At 46.3% G+C, this 19,688-nt stretch overlaps 1 protein-coding gene across 1 annotated transcript in view; it reads right to left on the bottom strand.

Annotated features, from left to right (window-relative positions):
- Positions 1-8,016: 8,016 nt before the first annotated feature.
- Positions 8,017-19,688, bottom strand: part of CIMIP2C (ciliary microtubule inner protein 2C) — a 65,066-nt gene continuing 53,394 nt past the window's right edge. Inside the window, exons 2-4 of the mRNA XM_063915005.1 lie at positions 15,830-16,103; positions 15,274-15,386; positions 8,017-8,504 (exon numbers count right to left, since the gene is read on the bottom strand). Of these exons, the coding sequence (XP_063771075.1) occupies positions 8,498-8,504; positions 15,274-15,386; positions 15,830-16,103 (394 nt within the window). The 3' untranslated portion in view covers positions 8,017-8,497. The remainder of the gene's footprint in view (positions 8,505-15,273; positions 15,387-15,829; positions 16,104-19,688) is intronic.

Here is a 19,688-nt window from a genome sequence, read left to right as displayed (position 1 = left end):
TATTCTGATGGCATACTGGATAAGGGACACCTGGAGTATTCTGATTGCATACAGTATAATGGGCACCTGGAGTATTCTGATTGCATACAGTATAATGGGCACCTGGAGCATTCTGATGGCATTCTGTATAAGGGGCACCTGGAGCATTCTGATGGCATACTGTATAAGGCGCACTGGAGTATTCTGATGGCATACTGTATAAGGGACACCTGGAGTATTCTGATGGCATAATGTATAAGGGACACCTGGAGTATTCTGATGGCATACTGGATAAGGGACACCTGGAGTATTCTGATTGCATACAGTATAATGGGCACCTGGAGCATTCTGATGGCATACTGGATAAGGGGCACCTGGAGTATTCTGATGGCATACTGGATAAGGGACACCTCGAGTATTCTGATGGCATACTATATAAGGGACACCTGGAGTATTCTGAGAGCATACTATATATTGGACACCTGGAGTATTCTGATGGCATACTGTATAAGGGGCACCTGGAGGATTCTGATAGCATACTGTATAAGGAGCACTTGATCATTCTGATGGCATACTGTATAAGGGGCACCTGGAGCATTCTGATGGCATACTGGATAAGGGGCACTGGAGCATTCTGATGGCATACTGTATAAGGGGCCCCTGGAGTATTCTGATGGCATACTGTATAAGGGGCACCTGGAATATTCTGATGGCATACTGTATAAGGGGCATCTGGGGTATTTTGATGGCATACTGTATAAGGGGCACCTGGAGTATTCTGATGGCATACTCTATAAGGGACATCTGGGGGTTTTTGATGGCATACTGGATAAGGGGCACCTGGAGTATTCTGATGGCATACTGTATAAGGGGCACCTGGAGTATTCTGATGGCATACTGGATAAGGGGCACCTGGAGTATTCTGATGGCATACTGTGTATGGGGCACCTGGAGTATTCTGATGGCATACTGTATAGGATTCTGATAGCATACTGTATAAGGGACACCTGGAGGATTCTGATAGCATACTGTATAAGGGGCACCTGGAGTATTCTGATGGCATACTGTATAAGGGACACCTGGAGGATTCTGATAGCATACTATAAAAAGGGACACCTGGAGGATTCTGAAAGCATACTGTATAAGGGACACCTGGAGTATTCTGATGGCATACTATATAATGGGCACCTGGAGCATTCTGATGGCATACTGGATAAGGGGCACCTGGAGTATTCTGATGGCATACTGGATAAGGGACACCTCGAGTATTCTGATGGCATACTATATAAGGGACACCTGGAGTATTCTGAGAGCATACTATATATTGGACACCTGGAGTATTCTGATGGCATAATGTATAAGGGGCACCTGGAGGATTCTGATAGCATACTGTATAAGGAGCACTTGATCATTCTGATGGCATACTGTATAAGGGGCACCTGGAGCATTCTGATGGCATACTGGATAAGGGGCACTGGAGCATTCTGATGGCATACTGTATAAGGGGCCCCTGGAGTATTCTGATGGCATACTGTATAAGGGGCACCTGGAATATTCTGATGGCATACTGTATAAGGGGCATCTGGGGTATTTTGATGGCATACTGTATAAGGGGCACCTGGAGTATTCTGATGGCATACTCTATAAGGGACATCTGGGGGTTTTTGATGGCATACTGGATAAGGGGCACCTGGAGGATTTTGATGGTATACTATATAAGGGACACCTGGAGTATTCTGATGGCATACAGTATAAGGGGCACCTGGAGTATTCTGATGGCATACTGGATAAGGGGCACCTGGAGTATTCTGATGGCATACTGTGTATGGGGCACCTGGAGTATTCTGATGGCATACTGTATAGGATTCTGATAGCATACTGTATAAGGGACACCTGGAGGATTCTGATAGCATACTGTATAAGGGGCACCTGGAGTATTCTGATGGCATACTGTATAAGGGACACCTGGAGGATTCTGATAGCATACTATAAAAAGGGACACCTGGAGGATTCTGAAAGCATACTGTATAAGGGACACCTGGAGTATTCTGATGGCATACTGGATAAGGGGCACCTGGAGTATTCTGATGGCATACTGGATAAGGGACACCTGGAGTATTCTGATGGCATACTGGATAAGGGACACCTGGAGTATTCTGATTGCATACAGTATAATGGGCACCTGGAGCATTCTGATGGCATTCTGTATAAGGGGCACCTGGAGTATTCTGATGGCATACTGTATAAGGAGCACTGGAGTATTCTGATGGTATACTGTATAAGGGACACCTGGAGTATTCTGATGGCATACTGGATAAGGGACACCTGGAGTATTCTGATGGCATACTGGATAAGGGACACCTGGAGTATTCTGATTGCATACAGTATAATGGGCACCTGGAGCATTCTGATGGCATTCTGTATAAGGGGCACCTGGAGCATTCTGATGGCATACTGTATAAGGAGCACTGGAGTATTCTGATGGCATACTGTATAAGGGACACCTGGAGTATTCTGATGGCATAATGTATAAGGGACACCTGGAGTATTCTGATGGCATACTGGATAAGGGACACCTGGAGTATTCTGATTGCATACAGTATAATGGGCACCTGGAGCATTCTGATGGCATACTGGATAAGGGGCACCTGGAGTATTCTGATGGCATACTGGATAAGGGACACCTCGAGTATTCTGATGGCATACTATATAAGGACACCTGGAGTATTCTGAGAGCATACTCTATAAGGGACATCTGGGGGTTTTTGATGGCATACTGGATAAGGGGCACCTGGAGGATTTTGATGGTATACTATATAAGGGACACCTGGAGTATTCTGATGGCATACAGTATAAGGGGCACCTGGAGTATTCTGATGGCATACTGGATAAGGGGCACCTGGAGTATTCTGATGGCATACTGTGTATGGGGCACCTGGAGTATTCTGATGGCATACTGTATAGGATTCTGATAGCATACTGTATAAGGGACACCTGGAGGATTCTGATAGCATACTGTATAAGGGGCACCTGGAGTATTCTGATGGCATACTGTATAAGGGACACCTGGAGGATTCTGATAGCATACTATAAAAAGGGACACCTGGAGGATTCTGAAAGCATACTGTATAAGGGACACCTGGAGTATTCTGATGGCATACTGGATAAGGGGCACCTGGAGTATTCTGATGGCATACTGGATAAGGGACACCTGGAGTATTCTGATGGCATACTGGATAAGGGACACCTGGAGTATTCTGATTACATACAGTATAATGGGCACCTGGAGCATTCTGATGGCATTCTGTATAAGGGGCACCTGGAGTATTCTGATGGCATACTGTATAAGGAGCACTGGAGTATTCTGATGGTATACTGTATAAGGGACACCTGGAGTATTCTGATGGCATACTGGATAAGGGACACCTGGAGTATTCTGATGGCATACTGGATAAGGGACACCTGGAGTATTCTGATTGCATACAGTATAATGGGCACCTGGAGCATTCTGATGGCATTCTGTATAAGGGGCACCTGGAGCATTCTGATGGCATACTGTATAAGGAGCACTGGAGTATTCTGATGGCATACTGTATAAGGGACACCTGGAGTATTCTGATGGCATAATGTATAAGGGACACCTGGAGTATTCTGATGGCATACTGGATAAGGGACACCTGGAGTATTCTGATTGCATACAGTATAATGGGCACCTGGAGCATTCTGATGGCATACTGGATAAGGGGCACCTGGAGTATTCTGATGGCATACTGGATAAGGGACACCTCGAGTATTCTGATGGCATACTATATAAGGACACCTGGAGTATTCTGAGAGCATACTATATATTGGACACCTGGAGTATTCTGATGGCATACTGTATAAGGAGCACTGGCGTATTCTGATGGCATACTGTATAAGGGACACCTGGAGTATTCTGATGGCATGCTGTATAAGGAGCACTGGAGTATTCTGATGGCATACTGTATAAGGGGCACCTGGAGCATTCTGATGGCATACTGTATAAGGAGCACTGGAGTATTCTGATGGTATACTGTATAAGGGACACCTGGAGTATTCTGATGGCATACTGGATAAGGGACACCTGGAGTATTCTGATGGCATACTGGATAAGGGACACCTTGTCACGATCCGGGTATCTGGACGCCATTTCTTACCCATCAGATGCCTCCTAAGGCTGGCTCAGCGCTCCAGGACCGGATCCCATCTGTTATCCTAATGTTCACATTCCTGCATCCTCTCCTGTCTCTCTGAGACGCTGTCACAGTAACGCCTTATTACATCTGGCATGGCGTCTCCCGCGGCCTCCGCCGCCGTCCCTGAGCTTCTGCATGCAGAGTGTCAGAGTGGCGATTACGTCAGCCGCGGCCTCCGCTGTGTCCGCGTGGTTGGATGTGCACTTGTCAGCCTGGCGTCTCCTATCTCCAGTGGCCGGCGCCGCCATTACTGTTTTCATTACCACATGGATTACAAACCAAACTTCCCTCCAAGTGTCTGCATGGGCGCAGCCATCTTGGATTCTGTCAGCTGATCATTTCCTCCAATCTGTTGTCAGTATTGTTAATCTGCATAATTGCCTAGCCAATCCCTTCCTTGCTGCAGGTATAAATACACTGTGCCTGAGCAAGGAAGGCGTCAGTGCTTTGGTTGTCAAACCTAGTTCCTGTTTGTCTCTCTCCTGTGATTGTCTTCCAGGTTCCAGCTCCTGTCTCAAGACTTCCACCATAGAGACCCGCACCAGCATTCCACCTGCGGTGTAGCCTGACTCTCCAATCCATTGTGGATTCATCTGTTTCCAGCTACAACATTACCTGCTTCCAGCTCAGCTTCCAGCAGAGTACAGCTTCCCTTAAAGGGCCGGTGTCCTTTCTACACTTTACCACTCTCCACCGGTATTATTATTTCTCCGCTCTCAAGTTCTACATTTCAGTTCATATTTCATCGCTCCCAAGTTCATTTATTATTTAACTGGTTCCAGCCAGTATCCACTCCGTGCTAACAACAGTCTGGTTCCAGCCAGTATCCACAGCAGCTGTTTTATCTTCAGCAACCCAGCTTTCCCTGGAACACCAGCTGGCACAATCCTGGGTTATCTCCATTGCTACAGTCGGGCCTGGTAAGGACTTTCCATCTAGAAGATCATAAGAACTATCTCACACTACCAGTGCCCTGTGGCTCCTGCCATCCTGTAGTACCCAGGAACTGTATTTATTCTTTGCTGACTTTTACGTTTTCTTTTACTGCTGCTGTGTTGCGGAGTTGTCATAATAAACATCATTGACTTTTATCCAAGTTGTCGTGGTCACGCCTTCGGGCAGTTATTATTCATGTTACTTACATGTCCAGGGGTCTGATACAACCTCCCAGGTTCCGGTACATCTCAGCCCCTACAACTGAGGCTGCCTCCCGTCAGCTCAGGCCCTCAGTTGTGACACACCTGGAGTATTCTGATTGCATACAGTATAATGGGCACCTGGAGTATTCTGATTGCATACAGTATAATGGGCACCTGGAATATTCTGATGGCATACTGTATAAGGGGCATCTGGGGTATTTTGATGGCATACTGTATAAGGGGCACCTGGAGTATTCTGATGGCATACTCTATAAGGGACATCTGGGGGGTTTTGATGGCATACTGGATAAGGGGCACCTGGAGTATTCTGATGGCATACTGTATAAGGGACACCTGGAGTATTCTGATGGCATACAGTATAAGGGGCACCTGGAGTATTCTGATGGCATACTGGATAAGGGGCACCTGGAGTATTCTGATGGCATACTGTGTATGGGGCACCTGGAGTATTCTGATGGCATACTGTATAGGATTCTGATAGCATACTGTATAAGGGACACCTGGAGGATTCTGATAGCATACTGTATAAGGGGCACCTGGAGTATTCTGATGGCATACTGTATAAGGGACACCTGGAGGATTCTGATAGCATACTATAAAAAGGGACACCTGGAGGATTCTGAAAGCATACTGTATAAGGGACACCTGGAGTATTCTGATGGCATACTGGATAAGGGACACCTAGAGTATTCTGATGGCATACTGTATAAGGGGCACCTGGAGTATTCTGATGGCATACTGTATAAGGGGCACCTGGAGCATTCTGATGGCATACTGGATAAGGGGCACCTGGCGTATTCTGATAGCCTACTGTATAAGGGACACCAGGAGGATTCTGATGGCATACTTTATAAGGGGCACCTGGAGTATTCTGATGGCATACTGTATAAGGGCACCTGGAGGATTCTGATGGCCTACTGGAAAAGGGACACCAGGAGGATTCTGATGGCATACTGTATAAGGGGCACCTGGAGTATTCTGATGGCATACTGTATAAGGGACACCTGGAGGATTCTGATAGCATACTATAAAAAGGGACACCTGGAGGATTCTGAAAGCATACTGTATAAGGGACACCTGGAGTATTCTGATGGCATACTGTATTAGGGACACCAGGAGGATTCTGATAGCATACTGTATAAGGGACACCAGGAGGATTCTGATAGCATACTGTATAAGGGGCACCTGGAGGATTCTGATGGCATACTGGAAAAGGGACACCAGGAGGATTCTGATGGCATACTGTATAAGGGGCACCTGGAGTATTCTGATGGTATAGTGTATAAGGGGCACCTGGAGTATTCTGATGGCATACTGTATAAGGGGCACCTGGAGGATTTTGATGGTATACTATATAAGGGACACCTGGAGTATTCTGATGGCATACTGGATAAGGGGCACCTGGAGTATTCTGATGGTATAGTGTATAAGGGGCACCTGGAGTATTCTGATGGCATACTGGATAAGGGACACCTGGAGTATTCTGATGGCATACTGTATAAGGGGCATCTGGAGCATTCTGATGGTATAGTGTATAAGGGGCACCTGGAGTATTCTGATGGCATACTGGATAAGGGGCACCTGGAGGATTCTGATAGCATACTGTATAAGGGGCACCTGAAGTATTCTGATGGCATACTGGATAAGGGGCACTTGAGCATTCTGATGGCATACTGTATAAGGGGCACCTGAAGTATACTGATGGCATACTGGATAAGGGGCACCTGGAGCATTCTGATGGCATACTGGATAAGGGGCACTGGAGCATTCTGATGGCATACTGTATAAGGGGCATCTGGGTTTTTTGATGGCATACTGGATAAGGGGCGCCTGGAGTATACTGATGGCATACTGGATAAGGGGCACCTGGAGTATTCTGATGGCATACTGGATAAGGGGCACCTGGAGTATTCTGATGGCATACTCTATAAGGGACATCTGGGTTTTTTGATGGCATACTGGATAAGGGGCGCCTGGAGTATTCTGATGGCATACTGGATAATGGGCAGCTGGAGTATTCGGCATACTGTATAAGGGGCACCTGGAGAATTCTGATGGCATACTGGATAAGGGCACCTGGAGTATTCTGATGGCATACTGTATAAGGGTCACCTGGAGTATTTTGATAGCATACTGTATAAGGGGCGCCTGGAGTATTCTGATGGCATACTGGATAATGGGCGCCTGGAGTATTCTGATGGCATACTGTATAAGGGGCACCTGGAGTATTTTGATAGCATACTGGATAAGGAGCACCTGGAGTATTCTGATGGCATACTGTATAAGGCACACCTGGAGGATTCTGATGGCATACTGTGTAAGGGGCGCCTGGAGTATTCTGATGACATACTGGATAAGGGGCACCTAGAGTATTCTGATGGCATACTGGATAAGGGGCACCAGGAGGATTGTGATAGCATACTGTATAAGGGACACCAGGAGGATTCTGATAGCATACTGTATAAGGGGCACCTGGAGGATTCTGATAGCATACTGTATAAGGGGCACCTGGAGTATTCTGATGACATACTCGATAAGGGGCACCTGGAGTATTCTGATGGCATAAAATGGACACTTTGCCGTGTCTTACAGTTATATAACCAGGACAATTGTAGACTGATTCACTGAATATAATTAAATATTAATTATAGTAAACAACATTTGAATAAATCTCTTTAATATATGTTAACACGTTTTCTTACATTATTAAGCAATGGCCTATATTGTACATACACAGTATACAGTGCAATCTGCTCCCAGCCCCATGTAGCCCCCTCCAGTCTACTCTCCAGAGTATATACAGTGTATATCTCCTTTCTGGAAAATAATAAACATAAGGACATTGCTTGGCTTCCACATAGCTTAGGAGTTAGAAATTGACACATTTGTTTGTCAATCTGAATAAAGGTGAAATGGTTCCTGGATACATGTGAGATATTTAATCGCAGGCTGAGTGTGGGACACAGAATGGCCCCTGTATATAGGCACAAAGAACAATAGTCCTAAATTGGTAGATGATGTCCTTTTCCACAGTATCTACAGTATTTCAGTATTGTTATTGACTCCGCAATTCCAATGCACAGAGCTGCTCTCATACTGTCTCCCATCCATGCATTGAGTGTTGATCGTGTAGTTACAGGGTCAAAGCCTAGATAGAAAGAGGGTACATGTAAGTAACTAATTGCTAAGCTAGAAGTAGTAAATTAGTCTCAGTACAGCTATTTACACAAGAAACTATTCAGAGTTGCTCACTGTATAGTGCCATATTGCTGTGAAAGTCTGTCCCATTACCCAAATCACTGACCTAGATGTGTAGCGAGAATCCTTTCCCTATTATGCTAATGGGGGAGGGGTGATCAGAAAGTGAAGGGTTCAACAGAAACAGGACATCATGGCATGCTGTAACTTGTAGTTCCACAATTCCTGAAAAGCCACAATACATAAGGCAGCTGTAGATCTTCAGGTTAAATCAGACGTCGTGTATATTTAAGAAGTATAATAGTTGTTCATTATGTGGGTGTTATTAGTATTACAAGATATATTGTATTTCTGAAATAAAGCCTATAAACACCCGGTATTTATCTGCATAAAACCTGTAGATTTGGAAAGACCCCATATTTACTTTATTTGTAAAACTGTCCCACAATGCACTATGATGATCACTGCTTATGAATACCTCCCAACATTATTAAATTCTAGGTCGGACTTTGGGGTCATTCAAACCTGATCGCACGCTAGGTTTTTTCGCAGCGCTGCGATCAGGCCAGAACTGCGCATGTGTGTGCACCGCAATGCGCAGGCGCGTCGCACGGGTACAAAGCGGATTGTTGCTGGGCGATGGATTTAATGAAGAATCCATTTGCACAGCCGATCGCAATGGGGAGTGACAGGAAGAAGACATTTGTGGGTGGCAACTGACCGTTTTCTGGGAGTGGTTGGAAAAACGCAGGCGTGTCCAAGCGTTTGCAGAGCGGGTGTCTGACGTCAATTCCGGACAAGAACAGGCTGAAGTGATCGCAGCGGCTGAGTAAGTTCTGAGCTACTCAGAGACTGCACAAAACTTTTTTGTACCGCTCGGCTGCACAGCGTTCGCACACTTGCAAAGCGAAAATACACTCCCCCATAGGCGGCGACTATCTGATTGCAGCAGTGCAAAAAACCCCTAGCGAGCGATTAGGTGTGAATTAGGCCCTTTATATGTGCGCTATCGCTGCCCTACGGAGCAGTAGTGACAGAGTGTCTCCCACCCGCCCGCGGAATACCGCAGCCTGCAGGTGGGCCAACGGGACAGTGACTGAAAAGCAGGACTGTCCTGGCAAAACCAAGATGGTTTGGGAGTACAGTATGACTAATGTTTGGATTTATCCATATCACAAATTACAATTCAAAACACAATAAAAACAAGTCAAACAAATACTAGAATAGTAAGACCCTTAATATATCAACAAACTTATTGTTCCGTGTACCATCCAGTCAGTTCCAAAAAACAGGGATACTGGGGGTCATTCCGAGTTGTTCGCTCGGTAAATTTCTTCGCATCGCAGCGATTTTCCGCTTAGTGCGCATGCGCAATGTCCGCACTGCGACTGCGCCAAGTAAATTTGCTATGCAGTTAGGAATTTTACTCACGTTTTTTTCCTCGTTCTGGTGATCGTAATGTGATTGACAGGAAGTGGGTGTTTCTGGGCGGAAACTGGCCGTTTTATGGGTGTGTGTGAAAAAACGCGGGAGTGGCTGGAGAAACGGAGGAGTGTCTGGGCGAACGCTGGGTGTGTTTGTGACGTCAAACCAGGAACGACAAGCACTGAACTGATCGCAGATGCCGAGTAAGTCTGGAGCTACTCAGAAACTGCACAGAGATGTCTTATCGCAATATTGCGAATCTTTCGTTCGCAATTTTAAGAAGCTAAGATTCACTCCCAGTAGGCGGCGGCTTAGCGTGTGCAAAGCTGCTAAAAGCAGCTTGCGAGCGAACAACTCGGAATGGCCCCCACTGTACAAAATCTCATTATCATAGAAAAGACAAATGTATTTTACCACAGTATATAATAAGAATATAGGGGGAATAATCAACATGGTGATTTAGTACAAAATGTAAAATAAGTTATAAATAAATTGTATACTTCCCCAAAGTGTCACATCTAATTAAAAACTATTTATAAAAGCAAGTGACTTACATATATTTTACTCTGCTGGACAAAATAGCAGAATTTCCCATTAAAGTGAATTGGCAATGCATTTTCATTGGCTCAGAAACTCATAAAAATGCACCAATTTAAAATGAATGGTCAAATCTAAGCCAACCACAAGCAGTATTTATGTGATTGTTGCTTGTGATTGGATGAAGAGTTACCGTCCTCCAGTTCCATTGACAATAATGGCATAGCAACTAAATACTGTTGTGGAAGTGTTCCAGTGTGCCACTGCTGAAAGGGAGTGCTAGCACTTTTAGCTCCACAACAGTATGACATCTTTATTTTACTTAATATGTATCTATTAAATGGAGCATTTTCCCATTTATTTCACTAAAAAAAATATATTCTCATTCTAATGCATTGTCCATTGAAATAAATGGGAAATCTCAAACATCTCACTGGTTTTCAGTCAATCTCCACTGTGAAACCTGTAAAGTTATGTTTTTTTGATGCATGGTGATTTTGAAAACCCCAGTTTAATACATATACTGGTTCTATACTTCACAATGCAGAGTTTTCCGGGATTGTGAGATGGATGGCGATTAATTTTAGAGGTTTGATAAAGCACCAGTTTACATGGTGATTAGCCACTAGTCACGGAACTAATAGAAGATTTGATCGGAATAATCTTTCAGAAGAATCCCTCATTAGTAGTGATAGTTAGGATTCGCCATGTTTCATTTCAGCGACAAGAGGAATCCTGGAGGTCGCATATGGGTCTGATCTGTCAGATACACGGCTGGAACTACAGTAGCTCTGTGCGTTGGCTCGTTACAGAGACAAAATATAAAGAAGCCTCCTCGCAAATTACTCTTCTCTGTCGTTGATACAGCAGAGATGATAGAGGATAACGTGAGATCATTAAATAATATAACCAACTAATGCTCCTAAAATGAGCAGCTGTGCTCTGGACTCGGATGCTGTTCCTGTCCCAGTCTCCGTCAGCCGTCCCCACACCGTCCAGCTAGTTATTTTACATCTAAATTAATAACACGGTGAAAGTAGAAATAGTGTAAGTAGAGTTGAGAAAGTTCATTTATATTTGTACAGATGGAAACATGGTCAAATCTGCAGAATGCAGACAAGAGTCCCCGAAATGTTTAACGCAAAAAGGGGTCTTCTGCCGTCATGTAAATGTGGGGGATTGCTTGGGACATGTCTCTCTCCAACTTTTGTGAAGTATTTTAATTGTGTCTAGCTTTCTGACCTTTTCAGCTATGCATTTATACCAGAGGTTCTCAAACTCGGTCCTCGGGGGCCCACACAGTGCATGTTTTGCAGGTCTCCTCACAGAATCGCAAGTGAAATAATTAGCTCCACCTGTGGACCTTTTAAAATGTGTCAGTGAGTAATTAATACACCTGTGCACCTGCTGGGTTACCTGCAAAACATGCACTGTGTGGGCCCCCGAGGACCGAGTTTGAGAACCTCTGATTTATACCATTAAGGCAGAAGTGTGTATTTTCATTGTCCTAGGTCAGTGGTTCTCAAACTCGGTCCTCAGGACCCCACACAGTGCATGTTTTGCAGGTAACCCAGCAAGTGCACAGGTGTATTAATTACTCACTGACACATTTTTAAAGATCCACAGGTGGAGCTAATTATTTCACTTGTGATCTGTGAGGAGACCTGCAAAACATGCACTGTGTGGGGTCCTGAGGACCGAGTTTGAGAACCTGTGTCCTAGGTTATGGTACAGAGCTGTGAGCAGAGCTGTGTCGTATCCAAGGGTAATAAGAAATTGAACAATGCAGCTTGATTATATAAATACATATAATCTGACTGGAAATTGCATCCAAACTGATGATCCAGGAAATAAATCCAGGCAGCAAAACAGAAACACAAGACTTGCTGAAGATGATGACTTGAGAAGGTGGCACAATCTGTTCACATGTAGTTAAATGGTTAAATGCTACAAGCCGTCTCTTAATTGTGTGTTATTGTGCATGACTCATCAGCCACAATAACATCACATGTCTGTGTCACCAGACTTAAAGGTCAGGCTGATTAGACTGCAGGTGCATGTTGTTTACTTGGCCCTATAAAAGAGATTGCATATATACCCAAACCTGTTACTTTGTTATTGGAGCCAGGGCCGGTTCCGGGGCTTCTTGCGCCCCAGGCGGCATTAGGGGGCGTAGCTTCATACAGGGGGCGTGGTCATTTACGTCCCCTGTACTGTAGTAGGATGTGCGGTGCACGATTACGTCATTGCGCACCGCACAGCAAAGGTCCTCTCCACGAAGGGAACTAGACGCGTAGCATCTAGTTTCCCTTCGTGGAGAGGACCTTTGATGTGCGGTGCGCGATGACGTCAACGCGCACCGCACATCATTACAGTTAAGGTCCTCTTTTTCCCTTCACAGCGGACAGCGGGCAGCGACAGCGGGGGGCACCACAGCAGCAGCGGATCTTGCCATGGTGCGGCGCCCTCCGGATGGCGCCGGCGCCCTCCGGAAGGCGGCGCCCCGGGCAAAAGTCCTGCTTGGCCGTGGCAAGATCCGCTACTGATTGGAGCATCACAGTGCTGTACAGTACTTAGCCCAGGAGAGATTGACACCTTATCATATTGACTGCTGTCTAACATATATTACCTGTATCCTGTTATCTTCAATAAAACCTACAGTACTCTGGCTTGGAGACAACATGTGCACTGACTTCCTTGCTCATACCACTATGCACCTACCAATTTGTAGGCATCTGCCAATACAATCGAGGTCAGAAGCCAAGTCTGGGATTGGAGAGAGCACTGGATTAGGACAAGGATTGGGGAAGATGGTGGTCAGGCAGTTCAGCGCCAGGGTAACCACAGGCTCCTCGCAGACAATGCTGGTGTAGGCACTATTGAGGTGTGAGGTCATAGTTCCAAGCAAATGTACAAAAACCTCATGACATCATTGTGTACATACGTTACATGCATCAAGGATACAGAACTCTCACGTGACCTTTCCCACCAGGTAAAAAATACTTTGCCACTGGATTCCCACACAAGTTTACTCCCACAATCCAAAAATATACTGGTAGGTTAATTGGCTCTTTACAAAAAAAAGAAATTAAACCCTAGTGTGTGCGTGTAAATGTGTTTAGGACAGACTAGATGGGCCAAGTGGTTCTTATCTGCCGTCACATTCTATGTTTCTAAGGTACGATTGCAGTCACCTGTGTTGAACTGATTCATTGACAAGGTGGTTGTTTCATCACAGGTGACTGCACAAAAGGGGGTGTGCAGTCTGGGGGTCTGGCTTTTGTGGCTTTGAGTTATGGGCGTCGCTCTAGGAACATACCCAGTGTTTCCAGAGCTGCCCCCAGTGGGCCCAGTCCCTATACCTACACATGTGCACGGTATTAATCCCCACTACTCTGCTATGCAGAGAAGCAGGTGGGAGGGAGACCTCCCAACCTTGTCCCCAGACACCTTAAAAAGTGGAACTGTTCTGGCAAACAGGGCTGCCATCAGAAATTGCGGGGCCCGGGACTGACAAAATAGGCAGGTTCCCCCCCCCCCCCCCCACTGTAGCATAGCACCAGTCAACACGTGTGTGTGTGTGTGTGTATTATATACACACACATGCATGCATACATACATGTGCGCTGTCCGTAGGGCCTGGGATGCTGATGCCTCTGCCTGACCGCCTCTATCCCCGCTGTTCTGCTGCTCTCATCCGTCCTCCTGCAGCTGGTTTGAAAACGTCCCTCCCAAAATGGCCGCCGTCACAGAGAAGACAGTTATTCAAGATACTAGAGGGCTCCTCTAGTTTCTTGAATAACTGTCTCCTCTGTGGCGGCGGCCATTTTGGGAGAGACGTTTTCAATACAGAGCTGCTGGAGGGTCGGAGGACAGCGCGGACGACCGCAGGACGGCGGTGGGCAGGCAGGTGGCTGTATGAGCATCCCGGGCCCTCCTCTCTCTGTCAGAGAGGCTAGGCCCGGGACAGCTGTGCCCCCAGCACCCCCCTGATGGCGGCCCTGCTGGCAAGTTTGGTAGGTTTGCAATTATAAAGTAGGTGGAGAGTCCAGGGGCAGAGCATTTTGGACCTGCTGGAGAAAGGGTTCATATTGGAGAGGATGAGGATAGGGTGGCTGTGTGGAGAGAGGGGCCACACATGCACGCTAGAGAATCAGTTCACAAAACATACAGTGTTCCAAGGCTGCCAAACACAAAGGGTAATCACAAAGCTAAAGGGGGTTATTCAGGTTTGTTAGTAAACCAAAAAAGTTAGCAATTGGGCAACACCATGTGCACTGCAGGTGGGGCAGATGTAACGTGAAGAGAGAGTTAGATTTGGGTGGGGTGTGTTCAAACTGAAATCTAAATTGCAATGTATTAATAAAGCAGCCAGTATTTACCCTGCACAGAAACAATATACCCCACCCAAATCTAACTCTCTCTGCACATGTTACATCTGCCCCCCCTGCAGTGCACATGGTTTTACCCAACTGCTAACAAACTTGCTGCTGCGATCAACTCAGAATTACCCCCAGACTACTGAATGAGGAGGACACATACAAGCTGACATGAAGGTGGAAACTTATATTCCCCGGCATTAAGTTGGTGTGTGTCCTGTCCTTTCTTATCTCATACAGAACCAGGAGGGAGTAGGGTGACAATTATTGGTTATATAGGTATTATATTGGGACAGTCAGGAAGAAAATAGCATGTCAGCTACATAAATAGCCCCGATAGTTACAGTAGTCCATGCGGACAAGGTTCCATGTCCTCACCATTGCTGGGGTAGTGGGTACGTGTCCTCATTCCTCACAGGTAAGATGAAGTGCGGCACCTGGGGCACGGTTCCGGTTTTGTCCCGGTAGTGATCGCGCTGTTGCTGAGTGCTCTGTAACAGGAGTCAGGATTAGCGATACGGTCAGAGTAACGTGACGAGACAAAGGTTACACTTTCATGCAATAATATCCTCTGCGCGTCCAACAACTACTGTACATTTCATGAAAAGAGTCTATTATATTGTAATACTTTTAAATATAAAATATAGTGCATAAAAAGAGAATTTTGCAAATTGAACCCATGAAGAAATTACAGCAGTGTTTACGCCAAACAGCAGTGAGCTCCATAAGCCAATCACTGTGAAGTGCTGGTGAAGTCATATAAGAGGTTGCTTAGTATTGGTTACTGTCTTTAACACCAATACAATCTCATCCAGTCCCGACTACTGGAACACTAGTGGAGGAATTGGGAGGACTGTGCCGCTCTTCTTTCAGTTCCTCTTTTCATTGGGCCCCCAACAGCATTGTGCGGAAAATATAAATGCAAATCACAAACCTTTCTAAACTGGTTGAGCTCTTGTGCCCGGCTGTAATCCACATTGTACCGGGACCAGTTAGGACTGTACAGAAACCTGTCCCAACCCCGGGACCGGCTGCTCAACACCAAGGCAGGGTCATTGGAGTAGCTGGTGGGGAACTGTCCTCCTGCACAGTACGGGCTGCGGCTGGAGTTCAGAGCGGCTGAGCGGAAATCCTGGAAGCAGCGCGCTGTGGTGTTGCCATAGGTGTCGCCGTAAGTGAAGGCTTGCGATGGGACGTAGCCGCGGTACCTGTGCAATAAACCACATATTAGACTGATGAAGGCTTATTGCTAGAGGTGTAGTGTCCTAGTCCTGCTCTGTGGAAGTTCAGCACATTGCGTCAGCATGCACAGAATGTCGACACTGTGTTTTTAATGCGAGCGTTTTAAATCAATTCTAGAAATACAGCATCAGCCTGATGCTGGGTCAAAAGCAATCCTCACGCGATGCCGATGGTAGCTGCATTTGCATATGCTGGCAGACAGGTGGCCGCCAATAGATGCTGCTAAGTAAGACCAGGAATCAGGCCCTATGTCTCAAGAATTGATGCAAAAATCTCCAGAAATTGGGCATGAAAACTGACCTACTAAACAGCTACGATCACTGACACAGACATCCAGGGGGACGCCCAGCACAAGGCTAGTCCGCCCCGCATGCCTGGCCCGGCCGCACCGCACAAGTACATAAGCATCGCCCAGCGACGATGCTTTTGTACTTGAAGAGTAACTTCTTCCTGCGGCTGGCCGGGAGTTACTTGTCGCCGCCTGCGTTGGCCGGACCGCGCCCCGAAGCTGCGCTGCCCCCTCACGCCCAGCGACAGCCTCCGCCTGTCAATCAGGCAGAGGCGATTGCTAGGCAACGACGGCCGTCTGGCATGCGCCGGTGCACTGCGGCACCGCCGCATGCTCAGTTCTGACCCGATCGCACCGCTGCGAAAAATTGCAGCGTGTGATCGGGTCGGAATGACCCCCATTGCCTTGTGACCAGTAATCCAGCTCTCGGTTATATCCTGGTGTCCTGTCCTGTTCTCACAGATAGCGCTCAGTACTTACTGGGAAGGCTAACAGCATATAAGCCCTGAGTTCGGGGGTGCACATACTGTAGGTCCCTTAGAGATCTGCATCTCCCCAGGCACCTGGTACAGCCCATAGTTACTAACGTGGTGATACTATGGTGCTCATTATCACTCCTCTTTATCACTCCTCATATCAGGAGTGATAAAACGCGTCGTGAATGTTTAAACTCATTGCATATGACAAATGGTGCTCCAGCCAATCAGCTTCCAGCTGTCATTCTTCAAACACATGACAGGAGCTGAACACATCACAGTTGTAAGCTGATTGGCTGGAGCACCATTTATTATACGCAACACATTTTAATCATCACAATGGGTTTTATCACTTCTTGATAAATGCAACCCTAATGCCCAGATTTATCAAGCCTTGGAGAGTGATAAATTGTACGGTGATAAAGTAGCAACCAATCAGCTCTAATCTGTCATTTTTCAAACACAGCCTGTAACATGGCAGTTAGGAGCTGATTGGCTGGTACTTTATCACCGTGAAGTGTATCACTCTCCAAGGCTTGATAAATCGGGGCCTTATAAGTTCCACTGAAGTAGCTGTGTAAGTAGATGGTACTGAAATCACAGCATCACTAACGTACATCACCACTAACACGTGTGAATAAGCGTTATCGGGTGATTCCTTCCTATGCGATGGGCTCGGAATGTCTCTGGAACTGTTGAACTAAGACTCTCCCCAACAAGTATCTCACTCATTCTCCCTCATACCCCATGGAGGTGCACAGGAAACTGGGTGACAATACCTTGCTGTAATATGTATTATTGTACACAGCCGTATATAATTCTATTCCCCCTTAGAGATGTATACATTGTCTGCTATAAATGACACATGTATACAGTAGCTAGCATACATAACAAAGCACACATTTCTGCAGTCATTAGATCATTGGCGGGCCCTGCAGCTGCTGTGGGACTACACATCCCAGCACGCCACCCCTGGCATTAGGTGCAATGCACACTGTACAATTATCACATTGGAGCAACTATGGGAACAAGGGGGGTAATTCTGAGTTGATCGCAGCAGGAATTCTGTTAGCAGTTGGGCAAAACCATGGGGGTCATTCCGAGTTGTTCACTCGGTAAATTTCTTCGCATCGCAGCGTTTTTCCGCTTAGTGCGCATGCGCAATGTTCGCACTGCGACTGCGCCAAGTAAATTTGCTATGCAGTTAGGTATTTTACTCACGGCATTACAAGGTTTTTTCTTCGTTCTGGTGATCGTAATGTGATTGACAGGAAGTGGGTGTTTCTGGGCGGAAACAGGCCGTTTTATGGGCGTGTGGGAAAAAACGCTACCGTTTCTGGGAAAAACGCGGGTGTGGCTGGAGAAACGGGGGAGTGTCTGAGCGAACGCTGGGAGTGTTTGTGACGTCAAACCAGGAACGACAAGCACTGAACTGATCGCAGATGCCGAGTAAGTCTGGAGCTACTCTGAAACTGCTAAGAAGTGTGTAATCGCAATTTTGAGAATCTTTCGTTCGCAAATTTAAGAAGCTAAGATTCACTCCCAGTAGGCGGCGGCTTAGCGTGTGTAAAGCTGCTAAAAACAGCTTGCGAGCGAACAACTTGGAATGAGGGCCAATGTACACTGCAGGTGGGGCAGATATAACATGTGCAGAGAGAGATAGATTTGGGTGGGGGTGGTCAAACTGAAATCTAAATTGCAGTGTAAAAATAAAGCAGCCAGTATTTACCCTGCACAGAAACAAAATAACCCACCCAAATCTAATAGGCCCTACACACTCGGCGATGTGCCGCCGAGCTGCCCGACCGCCGATACGGCCGACGGGTGACCCGGCGGCGGGGGGGCAGTGACGGGGGGAATGAAGTTTCTTCACTCCCCCCGTCATCCGGCTCCGTAGACTTGCAGGCAAATATGGACGATCTCGTCCATATTGGCCTGCATGCACAGCCGACATGTCACCAACGATGAACGAGTGCAGGGCCGCGCATCGTTCATCGCTGGTGCCTCCACACTGCACGATATGAACGTTATCTCATTCATTAATGAATGAGATCGTTCATATCGTGCAGTGATATCGGCATGTGTGTAGGGCCCATACCTCTCTCTGCACATGTTATATCTGCCCCCCTGCAGTGCACACGGTTTTGCCCAACTGCTGAAAAATTTCCTGCTGCGATCAACTCAGAATTACCCCCAATATTTCCAGTGCAAATGTAACAAACTCCATCATCCATACAGTAATCATTGCTTGTAGCATGCACAGAGAGAAGGTCTCTGTTCCTGCACATAATTGTATGCTAATACGTGCTTGCATTGAGATTAACCCTTTATATTTAATATCCAAGTATTCTCATTTCCTTTGGTCATATTCTTTCACTGTTCTACGCTCCTAAGGGTGGGGGGCTCAGATAATGAGTCTGGGAGGTGACGATAGTGCATTTAATTACAGGAAAACCAACTGTATCGTTACCTCGTGGCTCAAGTTAATCTCTCTCTGAAATGAACAATAATTGTGTGTTTTTTTTTACCAATAAAACCAATCTGATTCCACCGCACTCAGAATAAAGGCCAGGCAAGAGGAGATATTAGCTGGAGATTACTTTGTAATTAGTATACAATTGATTTCTAAATCTGTGTTTCTCTATCGTCCTAGTGGATGCTGGGGTTCCTGAAAGGACCATGGGGAATAGCGGCTCCGCAGGAGACAGGGCACAAAAAGTAAAGCTTTAGGATCAGGTGGTGTGCACTGGCTCCTCCCCCTATGACCCTCCTCCAAGCCTCAGTTA

The sequence above is a fragment of the Pseudophryne corroboree genome, chromosome 4 (assembly GCF_028390025.1).
Source record: "Pseudophryne corroboree isolate aPseCor3 chromosome 4, aPseCor3.hap2, whole genome shotgun sequence".
NCBI classification, from domain to species: domain Eukaryota; kingdom Metazoa; phylum Chordata; class Amphibia; order Anura; family Myobatrachidae; genus Pseudophryne; species Pseudophryne corroboree.
Note: the sequence above shows the minus strand (reverse complement) of the source record. Positions and strands in the feature narration are given on the sequence as shown.